The sequence below is a fragment of the Perca fluviatilis genome, chromosome 2, assembly GCF_010015445.1.
Source record: "Perca fluviatilis chromosome 2, GENO_Pfluv_1.0, whole genome shotgun sequence".
In the NCBI taxonomy this organism is placed as follows: Eukaryota; Metazoa; Chordata; class Actinopteri; order Perciformes; family Percidae; genus Perca; species Perca fluviatilis.
Window position 1 is genome coordinate 3990214 of NC_053113.1, and position 20057 is coordinate 4010270.

At 41.0% G+C, this 20057-nt stretch overlaps 1 protein-coding gene across 1 annotated transcript in view; it reads right to left on the minus strand.

Annotated features, from left to right (window-relative positions):
- The window catches only part of LOC120544895 (NLR family CARD domain-containing protein 3-like), a 116504-nt gene that overhangs the window by 90761 nt on the left and 5686 nt on the right, over positions 1 to 20057 (minus strand). The window contains 5 exon segments of the mRNA XM_039778759.1: positions 1510 to 1683; positions 1775 to 2688; positions 3457 to 3539; positions 3674 to 3841; positions 3878 to 3917. Of these exon segments, the coding sequence (XP_039634693.1) occupies positions 1510 to 1683; positions 1775 to 2688; positions 3457 to 3539; positions 3674 to 3841; positions 3878 to 3917 (1379 nt within the window).

Here is a 20057-nt window from a genome sequence, read left to right on the forward strand (position 1 = left end):
AAAGATTAACATTTAGAGAAATATCATATACAAAGACAAATAACGCTTGTGTTCATATGTTGAGTCTGGACTTTTGGTGATACAGTATATGAAAGCACTTTTATGCATGTTTAAATATCTGCTGCTCGACTCTAAAAAAGATGGAAACATGATCATTAATTGTGACTGAATTAACCCTTGTGTGGTCCTTTGGGTCACAGTGACCCGAAGGACCACACAAGGATTATGTACTTCCCTTTACTTTGTTGAGAATTGCTCTCTAAACCCTGTTTGTGTAAAGTAAGTAAGTAAAGTTTATTTCTAGAACACATTTAAACACAGTTTAAGCTGACCAAAATGCTGTACAAACAAGAACTAAGGTGCTGTATTAACCCTTGTTTAGAGAGCAATTCTCAACAAAGTAAACGGAAGTACATAATCCTTGTGTTGTCCTTCGGGTCACTGGGACCCGAAGGACAACACAAGGGTTAAGCAATATTACACAAGACATTTTGATTTAACATCATTAGTGGCACGACATTGATGCGGCTAGGACCAACGCGCTGGCGCCGGATTTCGTAAACATGAATGAAGTGTATTTAGTTAATTATACAACAACGACTACCATCTAAATTAAAGTTATAATCAAACTGTATTCATATTGTAGGCTAATTCACTCTCAAAGTAAAGAAAAGCAACAGAGACGATTTGTAGTCCCTCCCTGTTAAACATTAGTTAGCCAGTCATCTTAAGCTAACGTTAGCTAACGGTAGAAATCATGGAATTTTCAAAACATAATGACTACTGCACATATAAACACCACACTGCTTGGCTAACTTCATCTGGTTCTAACTACAATATCTACTGAAAGAAATATATTTTTCATGGAAAGATTTCGCTACTATACGTCCTCAAACTTCATTATTGACGTGTCAGTGGCACAACTGATGTGATCCAAAAAGCTGATGTGATCGAAACAGCTGATTTGATCCAAACAGCTGATGTGATCCAACAGCTGGGATCCAAACAGCTGATGTGATCAAACAGCTGATGTGATCCAAACTATTCCAGAAACAGTTAACTCCAGTGTTGTGAAAATGTCGTTTCATCCAGTGATTCACTTCTCATCCTCTTCCAACCATTAATGAAAACTAAGTCTGCCATATGAATCAAAATTAACAACAAAACGATCCACTGTATCAATGATGTAGGCAATATTGTTTTTTTTAATTCAGCCCTGGAAGTTACAATGTTGCCATGGAAATGGCGGAGTCATATTTTATGGGATGCACCAGGTGTGCTCAAATGGCTCTGGGTGTGCTGTCATGCTGATTTGAGTACGTTCTAAATGTCTAGTTGACCAATCAGATTGTCTGGTCGGATCTACTTGCTGTATAATCAGTAACACAGTTACATATCACATCTTTTAGAAGTGATTCTAAAACAGAATAAAATACTCTGGAAACTTTTTGAAAGTTTACAAAGTTTTTTCAATACTGTGTTTTCAAAGATTATTGTTCATGGTCTGACCTGAGAGTCTCCAGTGTGCAGTGTGGACTCTTTAGTCCAACAGAGATCAGCTTCCCTCCTCAATCCTGCAGGTTGTTGTTACTCAGGTCCAGCTCTCTTAGACTAGAGGACTGGGAGCTGAGAACTGAGGACAGAGCTTCACAGCTTCTCTCTGACAGGTTACAGCCACTCAGTCTGGAGAGACAACAGGAAGAAAACAAGTTATTCATATGTAACTCCTGTTGAAAGATATCAGAGTATTTATTGATGAATAACTCACACTTACAGAGCTTTGTTGGAGGCTTTGACCACTGGCAGCAGCCTCAGAAGAGCCTCCTCTGAAGCAGAGTATTTCTTCAGGTCAAACACATCCAGATCTTTCTCTGATGACAGTAAGATAAATACCAGAGCTGACCACTGAGCAGGAGACAGTTCATCTGTGGAGAGACGACCGGATCTCAGGTACTGTTTTATCTCCTCCACTAGAGAACGATCATTCAGTTCATTCAGACAGTGGAACAGATTGATGCTTCTTCCTGCAGACAGTTTCTCACTGATCTTCTTCTTGATGTACTCAACTGTTTCCTGATTGGCCTCTGAGCTACATCCTGTCGGTATCAGCAGGCCCCGTAGGAGATTCTGATTGTTCTGCAGTGAAAGACCCAGGAGGAAGCGGAGGAACAAGTCCAGGTGTCCATTTGGACTCTGTAAGGCCTTGTCCACAGCACTATGGTAGAACTGTGTTGATGTTTGTTCTTCTGACAGCAGGTTGACTCCAGAGTTGGTGAATGTCAGATGGACATGAAGAGCAGCTAGAAACTCTTGAACACTCAGATGGATGAAGCAGAACACCTTGTCCTGGTACAGTCCACTCTCCTCTTTAAAGATCTGTGTGAACACTCCTGAGTACACTGAGGCTGCTCTGATATCGATGCCACACTCTGTCAGGTCTGATTCATAGAAGATCAGGTTGCCTTTCTGCAGCTGCTCAAAAGCCAATTTTCCCAGAGACTTGATCATCTTCGTGCTCTCTGGAATCCAGTGTGGATCTGTCTCAACTCCTCCATCATACTTAATGTTCTTCACTCTGGACTGAACCACCAGGAAGTGGATGTACATCTCAGCCAGGGTCTTGGGCAGCTCTCCTCCCTCTCTGGTTTTTAACACGTCCTCCAGAACTGTAGCAGTGATCCAGCAGAAGACTGGGATGTGACACATGATATGGAGGCTTCGTGATGTCTTGATGTGGGAGATGATTCTGTCGGCCTGCTCCTCATCTCTGAATCTCTTCTTGAAGTACTCCTCCTTCTGTGGGTCAGTGAACCCTCTGACCTCTGTCACCATGTCAACACACTCAGGAGGGATCTGATTGGCTGCAGCAGGTTGTGTGGTTATCCAGAGGCGAGCAGAGGGAAGCAGATTTCCCCTGATGAGATTTGTCAGCAGCGCACCCACTGAGGTGGACTTTGTAACATCAGTCAGGATTTTAGTGTTGAGGAAGTCCAGAGCAAGTCGACACTCATCCAGACCGTCAAAGATGAACAAAACTGGGAACTCTTCAAACCTGCAGATTCCAGCTTCTGTGATTTCACTGAGGAAGTAATCAACAAGTTCCACCAAGCTGTACTTTCTCTCTTTCACCACATTCAGCTCTCTGAAGGAGAATGGAAATATGAACTGGATGTCGTGGTTGGCTTTGTCTTCAGCCCAGTCCAGAGTGAACTTCTGTGTTAAGACTGTTTTCCCGATGCCAGCCACTCCCTTTGTCATCACTGTTCTGATTGGTTCATCTCTTCCAGGTGGGGTTTTAAAGATGTCTTCTTGTCTGATTGTTGTTTCTGGTCTGTCTGGTTTCCTGGAAGCTGTTTCAATCTGTCTGACCTCATGTTCATCATTGACCTCTGCAGTCCCTCCCTTTGTGATGTAGATCTCTGTGAACATCTGATTCAGAAGTGTTGTGTTTCCTGCTTTAGCAATCCCCTCAAACACACCCTGGAACTTGTTGTTTAGGTGAGATTTTAGTTTACGCTTACAAACTCCAGCAGGACTTCCTGAATGAACACACAGCAAAGAACATCAGTAAGTGATTTATAAAGAAACAGGAACACATTTTGACCCTTCTCTGGAGACATTAGTAAACGTCCCATTATTCCAGCAAGTTAAATCTTTAGAGAAATTATCTTACCGCTCTGTAGACGGTCAGCCATCTCATCCTGCTTCATTCTCCTCAGGAAGTGCCTTGTGATCTCCAGAAATGCCTCTCTGCTCCTCATCTGCTCTTTGTCCTCATCCTCCCTCTGACCCTGTGAGCATTCTGGGTAATCTGGACCTTCTGGATCTTCTTCAGCTCGTTCTTCACAAAAGTGACGATGTTCTCAGTTCTCAGTACTCATGTTCTCATCAATGTTGATAATGTTCTCCTCCAGCAGCTGGAACAGAATATTATATGAATGACACAATCAAACTGAAATCATGGAAGCAAACATCAGATACTTGTTGGACTGGCTGAGAATCCACTGGTCTCAAAAGTGCAGCAGATTGTGAACAGTATACAGTACATGTAAAAGTAGTTGTTGTACATGTACAGACGATAAATATGGAGTCCAGGTGTGTTTGATGCTGCTGAGCAGATTGACCAATGGGAACCTCTGAGATCTTCTGGTCCACTCTGTGGAGGAATCAGGAAGAATTAGCTCACATCATGTCTGTCCACACAGAGACAAACACAAGGTAAAGATCCTGTGACTTAAAGTGTTGATTACAACATTGAATCAGACGTTTTCCCTTGAAATTAAAGTGTTGGTGGTACTGCTGATCCCACTGTGAATCAACAGAAAAACTATGAAGCAAACAATGGCTACAACATGGTTGACCTTAAGGACTCCTGCAGCAGCAGACTGGTATCATGATGCCAGGAGCTCTGCAGCTTCTGTGGTCATGGAAGCAAACATTTGTACGTATACATTTGGGGAGTCAATGGTGAAAAACCTTCTGTTGGCCTTAAAAAAGATTGTAGCAAACCATCAGACGACTCAGGAGGTGGAAGCAGAGCTTAGATGGCCTGTTTGTAGTCGGGGAGAACTCCTGACCTGGACTGAGGATACTGTTGGATTGGGATTCCCTTTTTTTGCTTCCCCTAATTGACTTCTGATCTGACATCCAACTGGCAAACTCACATCTAACATTTGGGAAGAATTTTGCGTTTTGACCAATTTGGGTAAGGAGAAATGGGGGAAAAAATCTGGTCATGATCTCACTCACTGAATCTTGGCCTTAAGTGTCCAGACTCAAATGGCAGAAGTCTTCTCATGGCAAATAGTGTACTGACCCAGGTGACACAAACACTTACCAATGTGCAAATTAAATTACCCTGGAAAGGGCACTCTGAGGCGTATACATCCCAACCATCCACCTGGTATTCCAAGTTGGAGAAGATCATTTGGGAAGAATTTTTCCATTCATGATTTCTAGCCTACCCTCTGATTATGGGAGATTTAAAATGTTTTTTAATGGTGCTAAAACACCAGGTGATATTGAAACAAAACAAGTCCAATATTAAATTGAGATCTACAGTTGAAGACTGGTCTTACTGCACAGCTTTCAGATGTGAGAATATAAATGTATGTGAAGAAGAAAGTAAATACATTTCTAAATTTCTCTGGATACATAAAAGTTGAAACATGAATCAGCAATTTTATAATATTATTAACAGTTTACCTCTTTTCAGCAGAGGGTTGCTCTCCTTTAAAGTCAGCGAGGCGATAATTTGACTGGTCACTCTTAAAGGACACACAGCTGGGTTCAGGATCAGGTTCAGGTTCAGGTTCAGGTTCAGGTTCAGGTTCAGGTTCAGGTCCAGGACCAGGAGACTCTGGTCTCTGCTGGGTCCTGATAGAAAAACACATTAATTGAGGGTCACATGTTCAGGTAAAGTCTCCTTGCATAAAATATAATGTTAATATGAATGTCTGCAGGCTTAATTATTAACAATTAAATGCCAATAATGCTTTACTTTCTTTCCAAAACTCAATAAAAATATCTTTTGAAATCAGAATTAAAAAAATCAAAACATAATATTTCAAAATGTTGCCTAAACAGAAAGACATTTTGAGTGAGACAGGAAATTATTTTGCAAAAACAATATTCTCATTTCAGTCATCCACTTCCGTAATTTCTTTCCACAAAATTCCAGTTTGCTGGATGTTCACAACTCACCTCAATCTTCTTCTTAACATTTCAATTTCACTTTCCATTGCTATTCGCTTCTTGTGCCATTCAAGTCTCTGCATCAATCCTCTCTCCTCCATTTCAAGTAGCCTCTCCTCCATTTCTATTCACCACTCAAGGTCAGGTCACCTTATTTTTTAAAGTAGCGGTGACTCTACATGGACACAAAGTTGGGTTCAGGTTCAGCAGGGTCTGGTCTCTGATGGCTCCTTTTAGAAAGAGAGGAAGACCACTTTTTAATCTCCAGAAACAGAAGCTGCTGGACAAACTAGAAGCTATCAAGCAGAAAATAAAGTCTGAAGCTCTTCACTGAATGATTTCTACTCTCTGCTCATCCTGCTCTGTCATTCATTATCTTTCTGGGAGAACAGGAACATTGGAAAGACTCCAGGACTAATGTCATCTTTCTGTCCTCTAATGGAGACAAGACACCATTATGTCAATCAATCTCACCTTTCTGTCCTGTGTATACTGTAATATAATGACATGAATACACTTCTCCTGCGTACATTGCTACGACAGTAACAGAGGCATTTAGTTCACTACATTTTATTCTGAAAGGTCCCAGAGGAAACAGTAGAGTCCTGTTGTGTCTGACTTTACACTAGTGGAGACGACGGTGTGTTTTCTGACAGCAGGAGAATGGCTCGGACCCCACCCATCTTCAAACTCAGCCTTCATTTAGATCTCAACTACACAGCTGTAAAGTCTTCTGACTGCAGCCTCATGGTTGGGACAGACAGACGTATAAACACCTGGCAAACTATTTAAAATCTCCTCTGTAGTAGTTCATGCTACAACATGTAGATTTATCTTCAACACAAGGAACTTTCCACACATTGAGTTCCAACATGTTTTAAATGTGATGAACAAACTTTATCATTAAACAGACTCAGTGACGCAGTGGAAGTACTCCAAACTATTAATCCTACACGGTGAAAATACTCAGTCCAACGTCCTGCTCTGTTACTAAATGTACTTGATGTAGAAGTAGCAGTGAGAGAGCTGATTCTCTGGAACATTACATCATATTTTACTGCTGATTAATACTTTGTGTGTTAACTGTGGATGTGCAGAGTAACACACTGTCAGATAAATGGAGGACAATAACAAGTACAAGCTTTCTTTCTGAGATTAAAGCAATTATTCAGACATGTTACTGCAGTAAAAATACTAATAGCACATTGTGAAGTTACTTTAGCTGGTTGAGCAGATAACTAACATAGAGAGAAATCAGACAGGCTCTCTGCTCTATGTTCTCTGGACTTTAACAGAGAAAACCTCAGCAGAGAACTCCACATTACAGACAGCACATTGAGGGCTGGAAGCCACTGCGTTTCATCATTTTCATCAAAATACGACCACATCACATCCATTCTCCATTCACTTCACTGGCTTTCCCTCTCCGCCAGGGTTGAATATAATGTCTCTCTCCTTACCCACCAGTGCATCTATGGAAATGCCCCCCCCTATCTGAAAGAACTACTCACCCCTCTAACTGTAACTCGATCCCTCCGGTCAACAAATTCAAACCACCTCCTTCACCCCAGGACTAAGCTCAGCACTATGGGTGATAGGGCCTTCTGCTGCCGCTCCTCGGATCTGGAATACCCTCCCCGACCATCTGAGGGCACCTCAAACTATTGAGACTTTTAAAAAAGAACTAAAAACATTTATTTTTAGCAGAACGTATGAGTTTTAATTATCCCTGCAAGTCTTTTGCTTTTATGATCTTGACTGTAGCACTTTGAGATTTGCTTCAAATGTAAAGTGCATTACAAATTAAATCTATTGTTATTATTATTATTATTATTATTATTATTATTATTATTATTATTTAACAGAATAGCCAGAACTAACCGGTTTCTAGCTGAACTGAGGCACCTTCATCAGGAGGAGGAAGAGGACAGAAAGAATCCTGGAGAACCAGGAACACTCTGACTAAAAAGGTCAGTTGAGCGAAGAGGAGCTAGACTGAAAAGATGCAGAACAAGTTTTCAGCCAACAAGGCTGCGTGAGAGCAGACAGGCCTGCAGGACATTACCTGCCTGATAATAACTGGATGGGATTATCATAGAGTGGGCGTGTCTGTGAAGAGAAGGCTCGGCCCAGAGAAACATTTTCATTCAGATACCTGGAGGTCAAAGGTCAACAGATCCCTTTGAAAATGGACATGCCAGTTTCCGCCTCGCCAAAATATAGCCTAACTTTACCCCCCCCCCCCCACACACACACACACACACCCCACCCTTCCTGAGCTGATTTGAACTCCTTTATAGTTTCATTTGTAACATTACATCATGTTTTACTGCTGATTCATACTTTGTGTGTAAACTGTGAATGTGCACAGTAACACGCTGTCAGATAAATGGAGGACAATAACAAGTGCAAGCTTTTCCTTCTAAGATTAAAGCAAGTATTCAGACATGTTACTGCAGTAAAAGTACTAATAGTAAAGTGTGAAGATACAGCGGCTGGCTGAGCAGATAACTAACGTGGAGAGAAAACAGACTCTGCTCCCTGAACTCAACACAATATGAAAATGAAAAAGTGAAAGACTTACGTACTGGACTGCTCTGATTGGAGGGTTTCTCATGCTGCAGCTTGACCTGGAAGACCTCTGGGACACCGAGACATCTTATCGTGTGTGTCGCCCAAAACCTTGCTCTGACAGCAAAACAACCCTGTTTCAGCTTCATCAGGGGGAAGAGGAGGAGGAGGAGGAGAGGAGGAGGAGGAGGAGGAGGAGAAGAGAGAAAGAATCCTGTAGAACCAGAAACACTCTGACAACAGAGTTCAGAGGAGCAGTAACATTTTATAACAACCAGCAGTGATAAATGGGAAATTAAACTTCAGTTAAAACTTATTTTAACTGTTAACAAACAACGACATGATGAATTATAATGTTACTGATTATTGCTAATGTTGTTGTTTGTTATTTTAGAGATAAATACCAAAATAAAGAACAATCAAACTAACCCAAAGTCCCCAGTCTGTTTTCATCTCTGAGCTGGTGATGACGTCATGGCACCCTCTGGTGGACATCAGCAGGAACTACAAGCAGAGCGCCACCAAATGTATTCACAGATCAACATCAGCACACAGCTTTTATTAGTTTCATTTCTATGTTTTCATCTTACATATTCACCACAGTTTTTAAATTACATTTTATTACATTTTATGTATTTATTTGGTAATGCTATATCCCTTTATTTTAATCATTTTTATTATATATACATATATTATTTTAATTAATTATTTTAAAAACGTAATAATTGTATTTATTTTTTATTTTTGCATAAAGACAGTAAATCTGGAAGATATTACATTTTTGAATGATTATATGCATTTTGAAGTGATTTATTGATCCTTTAATGGATCAATGTGAAGAATGTGGATGTAATGGAGTTGTGAGAGTGTAATCTGTTCCTCTGAGATGAAGTGAAGGACTAAGTGTTTGAATCCAAGCTGCAGCAGTGCTGCTGTATGCTGTCATGGTGTTTGATCCAGAGAGAGCAGACAGACTCCAGGGTGATAACAACTTTGTAGATTGTCAGTATGTTCTACAAAGATATGAAGAGAAGAGATATGAAATCTCTTGAAAAAATGTTATACAGTATGTGATTATTTATTTAATTATTTATTCCTGTCCATGTTCATTATGACAGATTTACCTGTGTGCTTTCCATTTGGATTCTGTGATTGGTTTTGGGGGAAGGAGTGTCTCCATTGATGTCTTGATGTGTGTCCTTTGTTGTGTTTACAATGTTGTTGGCATCTGGTGGATGCTTTCCTCTGTGTCTGTGTTTTAGACATACTGCTGCACTAAAAATTTCCTTTTCTAAGGATAAATAAAGTGGAACTTGAACTTCTTATCGTTCTCCTCTCTAAAGCAGAGGGCCTATATCTCATTTTGTGTATCCATCTTTATCCTTATTTGTAAATGATTCAACAGCCACTGATGTGAATCAAATTTGTCTTGATTTTATTTGGGAAAATAAGTCACATAAGCTAAAGAAAAATGTACTTTCCAGTAGTAAAGCAGAAGGCGGTCTTGACATCCTGTGTGTAAAGATAATTGGTTTAAAAGATGTCTTAAAATCCCTGAGTCAATTAGGTATTTTATTCCAAAATTGGAGGTTTTTATTTTATTTTAAAATGTAATTTTCAGCCAAATAAATTGCCAATTAATGTATCTAAATTCCATCAGCAATACCTTCTAGCTTGGAAGCTAGCTTTTGTCCACAATTTTTCACCACACAAGACTTTCCTATGGAACAATTTTACAACCTAGTCTCAAGGCAGTTCGTGAAATGTTCACGTCATTTTTAATCTATTGATTCGTGTACACGGACACATTTATCAAATTCTTTTTCATGGTGGTCAGCACGTAACAGGAAGCAACTATACAGAGGTTGGGTTTAGGAAAAGAACAATAAAAAAAAAATGGTATCCTGGGGGAAAAGTCCTGTGTTGTTTGACCCATCCACCACCGCAACCATCCTCCCTGCGCGGACTGTCGGCTTTTCATACTACTCGCTACCGTAGTTGTGCTGTGATGACGAAAAGATACTTCCCATGGTAATACATTAATTTAAAAAATGTGCTGACCATCATGGAAAAAAAAACGAGACAAACGTGTCCATGTACAATCAATAGATTAAATTACGTGACCATTTCATTAACTGAGACTGGGTTGACAGGGGTTGCAAATTAGTCATGGCTATGAACCTGTATGCATGGCATCTACTTTGTATTCTTTATAAAGCAATGTTCTATGCATTTGTCCCTGTTAAATAAACATTAAATAAAAAAAGAATTGTAACATACTTATTAGGAACAAATCCTTATGTTTTCCTAATGGGTCCCAAAGAGATTTAAATCACATTCTTAATCTTTTCGATGAATCTGGTGATATGCTATCCTATCAACAGTTTATGACTGTACACAGTTTTCCAATTCCTTTCAGATAATTTTATTCTTTAACTCGTGCAATCCCAAATGGTTTAATTCTACTTATAAAAACATGACTTAACTTATGGTGCACACGATATATATCACAGCCTTTACTATCATTGGATGGAATTGAAATAACGCATATAAAGAGTAACAATATTAATAGTCGCCTAATTTTTCAGAGAAATAATTCAGTTTTTGTGGAAATCTAAAATTGAGAAGATGAAGTGAAGAAGGGCTTGGCTTCTACCGTATAAGTACTGTGTGTGTGTGTGTGTGTGTGTGTGTGTGTGTGTGTGTGTGTGTGTTCAATTAAATTTACCAGCATTGACTGGTGACGACTGTTAATTTTAACCTTTGTGTTGACTTCAGGTCACATTGGCCCGTTTTCATTTTTTTACATCAGAAAATATAGGTCGTAGAAATAAGCGCTAAAAATGTGTAGAAAAAAATGGAACAATTTAAAACGTTGGAAAAGGTAAAAACAAACTGTGAAAAAAGGCATCAAAAACATCGGAAATTTTTTTTTGCCGGGAAGACAAAACTCTGGGCGCGGCCCAGACCCTTTTTACCAGTATGAAGCCGATTTAAGTGGTAGCACGCTCAGCTCATCAGTGGAGTGACGTGTGCACAACTTTGGGTGAGATAAAACTCAACGCCTGAGTTAGAATCATCCCTTTTCCACCCTGCGCACTTACGGTGAACTTAGGTAAGTGTTCCATTTCCTTAAAAAGCATCAACATTTCGCGCAAAACATAGTTTCAATCGAGTTCCCTTAACATCCTATATTAACTCTAGCTTCATATTTATAACTGTTACTGAAATGTTGATTATTATCGATCCGTTTAAACTTTGTTGTGTAGCCAGTTCATTCAACATGTAGGTCCCTCCAGATGAAACTAAAAGAGAGAATTCAGAACTCAAATTCAATTAATAATTATTAATTAGGACAATACAAAATTCTTTATCGTGTCTGAGTAGCTAAAGTAGTGCAAGTTAGGTGTAATATATATGAAAGTGGCTCCAACTTTATGGCGCGAACGAAGCTAGCTAACATTAACACTATCTAGCTCAAGGTAGCTAACACTGACTAGCTGGACTGTTAGCTCATGGTTTCATTGCAGCTTGGCAAATAATGTCTGAGTAAAGTAGTGCAAGTTGGGGGGGTAATACACACTATATGACAACAATATGAGCCTGACTAACCTTCTAGCTACATAGATTTTTTACTTGCATATTGTTTGCAATTAATTTCAGATGTGTCTGACTTATCAATGCCAGCGGGATAACTTATGTTCACTTACTATATTTATATATATATATATATATATATATTTTTTTTTATTATTTATTTCTATTTCCATACACAGGTGTTGGTGTGTATATGGGATGTCATAATTATAGATATGTGTGTTAGATAATGATGAGAACCTTGTGAACTGGTGAAATGCAATTACACACGTCTTGATGGATTTTATGCACTGTGTACATTTCTGGTAGTGGGGTGATGTCATAATGTTTATTGTGTTGGGCTTGGACTAAGGGACTGTTCGTTATTTATTTAAGGGTCCACCGGAGGAGTTTTGGGACGTTTAGCCAAAAAAGACATGACCCTCCCCTCGCCAGTAATCATTTTTCTTTGACCCTCCAAAACGATTTGGAAAAAAGGTATGACCCTCCCCAACAATTTAGCAATACCTTCCGCACTGGTTTGTGCTTGGCAACGATATACAGATTACCATTGTTATTTTACAGCCATGACATACGTGACTAACCCTCTGCAGATAGAACTTTTGACGCATGGAAAGAACACACTTTTGATAGCCCCAGTGATGGTGAACTTAAACTCCCATGCTATAAACAACTGCACCAAAACATAGACATATATAAAAAAATAAAAATAAAAGAAATCATCACAGCCATCCAGCCGCTCCATAATAATATCATATTCTGAAGTAGCCAAACTTACTGTACCTACACTCTCTGCAGCATTGGTCTCCATCTCTGTTGCTTCTGGTAATCCACATTCAGACCCACAGCAGGCTTGTTGTTCTGTGTTGGTTAGTTCCATAGATTTGTTATCCATGTCTTATCTCTTCATCCTACTCTTGCTCGTTTTGTTCTTCCTCTTCCTCATATTCCTCACTGTCCTGTCTTTCCCACTGGTGTGCTGGCTCAGGTGTGTTGCTAACATGCCAGCAGTATTAGCACTAATGCTAGCTGAAGCTGCACTTGATTTTGTCAGTTTGCAGCATTTCTCAACGTCAGCCAACAGTGCTCTCTTATATTTCTCTCTCTTTTTCTCTGCCCCCCACCCTTGTGTTGCTTGATGCCTTGATTAATTGTTTTGTCAACAGTAGGCTTCCAACTTCCAACCATAGCTTCCAACTTTCAATTTTCAACTAACAACCACGCTGACGCAGACCTTCCCAGAAGGCAGTGCTTCATTTTAACTTTTGCAAACAAATATTCAAATAAAAGAAATACAGGTAGATTTGTTTTATTTCAAATCATGCACGTTTACGTTTTTGAACATCTGATCTCAATAAGTCATTTTGCTAAAAAACAATACAGACTAATGTAAAAGTTTGTGACTGTAGAGAGTAACCATGACTGTGATATCGAGAGACTCATATGTGGTATAAATATTGATCATATTACATTGTACTAGGTGTGAAGGATTTGGACAGGTTTGGCTATTGTAAGGCCAAAGATTTTTATTATTGAAGCTTTGAAAGGGGGCCGAAAGAAATTACATGGGCCACTGTTTATGTTTAAGTGGCTGCATGGCTGTGACAATCATGTGGCTCTCTGATTGGCTGGCCGGCCCATGAGGGCCCACGGCTCCTCTGACATCTGCCCAAATGCCAGATTACCAGTCCGTCACTGCATTTAGGAAACTTTTATTGCAACCTTGGCATGGTAAGATGTCCAGACTAGCAACATTCATTTTCGTTTTTTGCGTCCTGCTGCTCCCATCGTCAGCCAGGAAATACTTTTTTTTTTTAAACAGTGCCATTATCCGTTTCAGCCACCAGGGGAGCAGTGCTCCCCCTGCTCCACAGCAAACTCATGGGTCAGACCAATCTGGTAGCAAAGGAGGGCCGAGACTGAGAGCTACATGGAAAAATATTCACAAAACAAGCCACTTTGAAATTTTGCTGTTTCATGAATACAAAAGTTGGGTGACCCCCCACCCATGGACTGAAAAATATTGGATGACCCTCCCCTTATCAAAGAATAAAAAGACATGACCCTCCCCTATTACTATATATATTACTATGTATACTGCTCTAAGGTAAGAATGGCTGATCAAATACATTCTTACAAATCTAATCTGAGACGCAAGGCAGTTAAATCTGTGTCTAATTTGCTGCAAGGTATTGAGAACGAGCTTGTTGACGATGATCTGACTGATGACCACACTGTACATGACTTAGACGTTGTAAACTGTGACGAAAGTGATGACTTGATGGATGACTGGAACTTTGACAGTCACTGTGATGATAGAGAGGGCCATTCTGAGAAGAGACCTGACCTTGCTGATGATTTAGTCAATTGGGCTTTGGAGTTTAATATCACCATGGTTGCACTTACTGCTTTGTTGTCTATCCTACATTTTCACCACCCCAATTTGCCAAGAGATGGGAGGACTCTCCTCAAAACAGTCACCAACTACAAAATCCTACCTGTAGCAGGAGGTGCCTTCTTTTACTTTGGTGTATTGAATGCTATAACAGGCCTTCTTGACAATATGTGGATGAAACTCCCTAGCAAGCATTGCACGCAGTTACAGTTAAACTTTGACGGGCTCCCATTGTTTATGAGTAATAACCAGCAGCTGTGGCTCATTCTAGGTTTATTGAAGGAAAGCGGTAAATATCCCTTCGTGATTGGCATATTTGGAGAGGATTGCAAACCCAAATCAATCACTGAGTACTTGAGGGACCTGGTGAGTGAGCTGAGTAGTCTTCAGTCTGGGTTTTGGTTCAAAAGAAAGCTGTTTTTTCTGTGAGTCTGTTCTGTTGTGTGTGACACTCCAGCCCGAGCTTTTGTTAAAGGCATAAAGAGTCATTCAGGCTAATTAGCTTGTGATAAATGTATACAGATGGGTGTATATATAAGAAATCGCATGACTTTTCCACAGACTTACTCCGCCTTAAGAACGGATGCTAGTTTCAGGCAAATGTTGGATGAAGATCATCATGTAGCACAGTCTCCTCTGACGGGACTTGGTATTGACATGGTACTTGATTTTCCTCATGATTACCTGCATCTGGTGTGTCTTGGGGTTGTACAACGGGCCTTTGCCAACTCGCTTGTCTGGTCAGCTGGTTAAAGCACTATCTCAGAACCTACAGAAACTGAAGAATAACATTCTGTGTGAGTTTGCTAGAAAGCCTAGAGCATTTGAGGAAAGAGGGAGATGGAAGGCTACGGAACTACGACAGTTCTAGATCTTCTGGCTGCTCCAGTCTACCACAACTTTATGCTGCTGTCGGTTGCAATTAGGCCGCCAGCTAGAGGGCCTTACAATGCACCCCCAACCTCCTGACAAAACCAACTTTTTTTTTTAATCTATTAAATGTAATTTAGTATTCACTGCGATGACAAACTGTCATCCCAATGTAATCAATGTTAGAGGCTGTAGAAGAATAGTAAGCAGCAGTGAAAAGGAGGAGGAAGAGGAGCAGGGGAGGACTGCTGTGCCTCGTGCCCCAACCAAAAAGAAATCTTACACTCTACTTGCACCAGCCCCCTGCATCCCATCTCGTGATGGTAAACCTGTTATTTGTTACAGTGGTTTCCATTAATCTTTTATTAAGCATCTGGGTGAATCTAACATAACGGCCAATTGCACCTTTGTGACAGCTCTAGGTGAAGAGAGTCAGCCAGCTGGTCAAGGTTTTTGGTCCCCAGGCCATATTTCAGAGACCACAGTTGATGATCCCCCTTCTGATGAAAACAGCTCGGCAGCAGGTCTCTGGGCTTCTCCCCCTTCAGCTAACATCACAGCGGCTAGTCCACCACCGTGATCACCAGTCTCCACTACAAACAGCCCGATAGCTAGTCAAAGTCAATGGGCTACACCTCCTACTGACACCCCAACCCATGCAGGAACTGGCAGGAGTCAGTCATCAGGCCAAACTGGATATCAAGTAAGAAGGGCAAGAAAGCTATTATATAGCTCATGGGGGGGGACATTCACTTTGGTATAGGTGTGAGGAGATTAAAACATCTTTTCTTTTTTACCCTTTCCTTTTAGAACACCCCACAAGTACGTGACACACAAAACAGGTCTTCTCGTGAGGCTGTGCCTACAGGTAGGAATTCTACAAAGTGATCTCTCTCGGTTTACTCTGACATACTAGCCTGACAAGCCAGTCCCACATCAGATGTTGGGTCTGGGAACTCACCATTGGCAGGGCTCAATCTGAGGGGCAGGATAAACTGTCTTTGAAATTTCACGCAATAGGATAGCGCTACAACCAACCAGAGCAATGCTGGTTGATAGATTAAGCTTTTGCCGTATCTGGTCCGCAAAACTCCGAACACCTCTTCCTTTTTTTTAAAATGACTCCAGTGCTTCCAAGTCTTCCAAAGTAGCAGCCAAAGCCATTTCGAAAGACCGCTGCAGCAGCAGGGAAGTAGCATGGAAATCACGCGGAACCGTCGCAACTCTGCCGTCATTATGTTAAGCTCGCCCACCGACTCTATACATGATGTGATTGGCCTGACCAGAATTTTTATTTTTTTCCAGCTCACAAGCCAACGGAGAGTTGCTAGACTGACCCTGGCTGTAAATTACATTTGCTGCCGCTAGGGTGCGTCTAGATTTCTAGGCTACTGACATTCAGTATCTACGTACAATGTTTTGCTACTAATCTGCTATGCCTGTTTTTTCTTACAGCACACCTGTGTCTTACAGCAATTGCCAAGGACATCCTCATCCAACTTGATTCTATCAGCGAACAGCAGTTGCTCATCCTGGTGCAGCTCCAAAAAATCTCCAGCAGTCAAGCAGTTCCAGACATTTCGCCAGACGCAACACATTTTGGGCTCCCACTTTCAACTATTGAGGAGCTACAACGTTTAGAGGAGACATTAAAGAATCCAGAAGAGAAGAAGAATTTGGTGAGTTAAATGATGCATTAACCAGATCATTCCTAAAAATCAGTCCCCACACTCACTCATGCTATATTCCTTAAATAACTAATGAGGTAGATGTCTTTTGTTGAGGTACAAGGTCTGTTCTCCTTGGAATGGTCGGAGGCATGACTCTTAAAGACACTGTGGGGCGGGTCCTGAAAAGAGCAATGAACACCTCGCTGACTAGACTCATTACTTGGAGTGGGCCCAACCGAAAGCCTGCATTCAAAGGACTCATTTTGAAAACTGTGGTTCTGGGTGAGTGTCATTGCTGGATAACTGCAATGTGGTGACATCCAAATTAAGTGTTGGTGGTTACCGAGTAACATCACATGGTCATGCTGCCCTCTTTTGTCTTGTGTTTTTCTCAGATGCAGTCCGCCGGAATGCACTGACCAAAGATTCTACGGAAAAGGAAATAGAGCTCCTCATCACCATGTGGCTGCAGCTAGCCTCTGATAGGGATGGTGGCCGAAGCCAGAGGGCGAACAGCCAGACAGTGTAGACAAAACTCAGAAACACTGGTGTATATATTTGGACCATGGTTGGGAAAAACAGCTCCACACAGAAAGGCAAGACACAGCTGGTCTGTTTTTTGAATGAACTGGATCTCATTGTTATATAGACATTTGTTGCACTCACCAAGTTTCTCATGGGAACGAGCAGGGCTAATATTATTGTTTCAATTTACTGTACAATCATATTGTATACTGCGAGAGAAAAGAAAATCTGTGGCATTTCTCTTAAGTTGGATGCGTGAGAATAAATTAACCCTTGTGTTGTCCTCGGGTCAAATTTGACCCATTTTTATATCAGAATTATGGGTTTCTTTGAACCAAATTGCCCCAAAATAACAAGAATGCGTGGATGTATGTTGTATGGAAGCCATGTAACATTCTTGGCAGATAAAAGTAATAATTACTTTCATTAAATTGTGGGTTTGTTTCTTTTTTTCAATTTTATAGCATTTGAAATAAACTGTGATCCCCTCAACATCCTCTGATCTTAACTATCAGACAAAAATAATTCACAATTTCAAGAAATGGGTTTTATGACATTAAAATTATGATTATTGACCATTTTATTTTAAAAAACGTAAAAAGTGACAAAAAAATTATTTCAATTTTGACCTGGAAGGACAACAAACTCACGGTCTATGGGACGACAACAAAAGGTTTGAATGATGCCAAAATCACCAGTTTCATGTCCTCCCACGTACCTGACAACTGGATGTGAACACCATATTAATTGTAGCCCATTTAAAAATATGCATACATAAATAGTTGTCTGTGAGAAATAAATAAATAGGGATTGTTAAAACAATATGGTACAAAAAGGCTATATTTTTCATTGTGTGTAAAATGTCAAGTCAGAATGAAGTGTGGTTCAATAAAAAATGCATTGAACATGAAAACTGTCTTTTATTTTTTAATTTATCTTGCATGAAGAACAGCTGCTCAGCAATTTTAGTGTTAACCTAACATGAATGGATATCAATAAAGTTTAAATAAGCCCAAACAAGGAACTGGATTGGAGGGGGAAAAAGGTCATCTCACTCGGGGTTCCGCAATCGGGCCACATTAAAACCGAGCGCTCGTAGAGCAATTGGACGTAGATTCATGCTGAGGATCGGCCGAGCGTTTTAGCCTTAATCGGGCCGCTTTTGGACCGCACAATTTTTGCTAGCTGGGTGTGTGTGTGTGTGCAGGCCAGGTGACAGTCTTGCCTGGGCCCGGGACGAGATAAGCTTAGATGGGCCCGCCGCGCCCAGATCTCTCCTTTTCCCTTGCTCTTCCTCTCCTCTGCTCTTCCTCTCCTGTTCATCTCCTGTTCCTCTCCTCTGCTCTTCCTCTCCTGTTCCTCTCCTGCTCCTCTCCTATGCTCTTCCTCTCCTCTGATCTTCCTCTCCTCTCCTCACATCTCTCACTGAAATTGTGTGATCAGTCTCTGATCCATCCTGCTCAGACTCTCCGACAGGGCAGCGGGCCCCTCCCGCATCTCTCTCTCTCTCTCTCTCTCACCGGTAGCCTGACTGTCCCTCCGTTGCGAGGCAGCGGGCCCCTCCCGCATCACTCTCTCTGTCACCTGTCACCTCTCTCCTCTCTGTCTCATCCTCTCTGACGGAGCTACCAAACTCAACTCTTTCTGTCAAAGAGAACGTGTTGTCTCAGGCTTTTATACAAGCTAATGGACGTTACCATGAGAGCTCGCCTGTTAGCTTACGTTACAAGGCTCGTAAACGTTGGCTGCACTTTTTTTTACCTTGCTCTACGTTGACAGTTCCAGCTTCACCGTCACCACATTTTTTTTTCTAAGGCCTCTATTTTCTTCTTCTCTTTTCCTTCCTTTTCTGAGCACCGGACATGTGCTGACCGGACATTTTGAGCGTACTGAACTTCAAATCTACTGACAACAACATCAAGTGGCCAAACCATTTTTGTGTTGGGGGTGGGGGGGTTCTTGACCTATATTTCAAGGACAATTAGGAAGAAAACAAATAAAAAGCTTTTATGTAACTCAAATATTACATATTTTTTTCCACAAATAGGCCTATTTAAAAAATTGTTTTCAATTATTCCATAATTTAATGAGGGCCCAATTCTGGGCCCCCCCCTACTCTGGGCCCAGGACAACAGACACGTTTGTCCCCCCCTATCGGCGGGCGTGTGTGTGTGTGTGTAAATGTGTTTGCTGGACTTTTTGACTTAAGGTTTGCACAGAATATGCTTCAGGGGCATTTCTTAATTAAGTAGTTATAACAATAACATGAAATAATTCTGTAAGTGTGATCCTGTACAGACTCAACTGATCAGCAGTGAGCAACAGGAGGAGACTCTCCGTCCTACACACAACACAGAGACATTGAGGCACCAGACAAGATCCCAAACCCAGGATAGAGAGGCTGAGTGAATGCGGTGTTGAAGGTGTGGAGGTGGATCAGTGAGTCAGAGGAGACTCTGTAGAAGGACAGACAGCCAGCAGGACAGTCCACATACACTGCTACTCTACCAGAGACAGAGGAGGAAGAGATGGATGTTTCTCTGTTATTGTGCCAGACAGAGTAACCACCATCAGAGCAGTCCAGACTCCAGGACTGATCATTACATCCAAACAAACAGTCATCACTGTTTCCTCTCCTCCTGATTCCTTTGTAACTCACTGATATATAAACATCTCCTCTCCTCTCGACCTCCCAGTAACAGCGACCAGTCAGACCATCTCTACAAAGCAGCTGA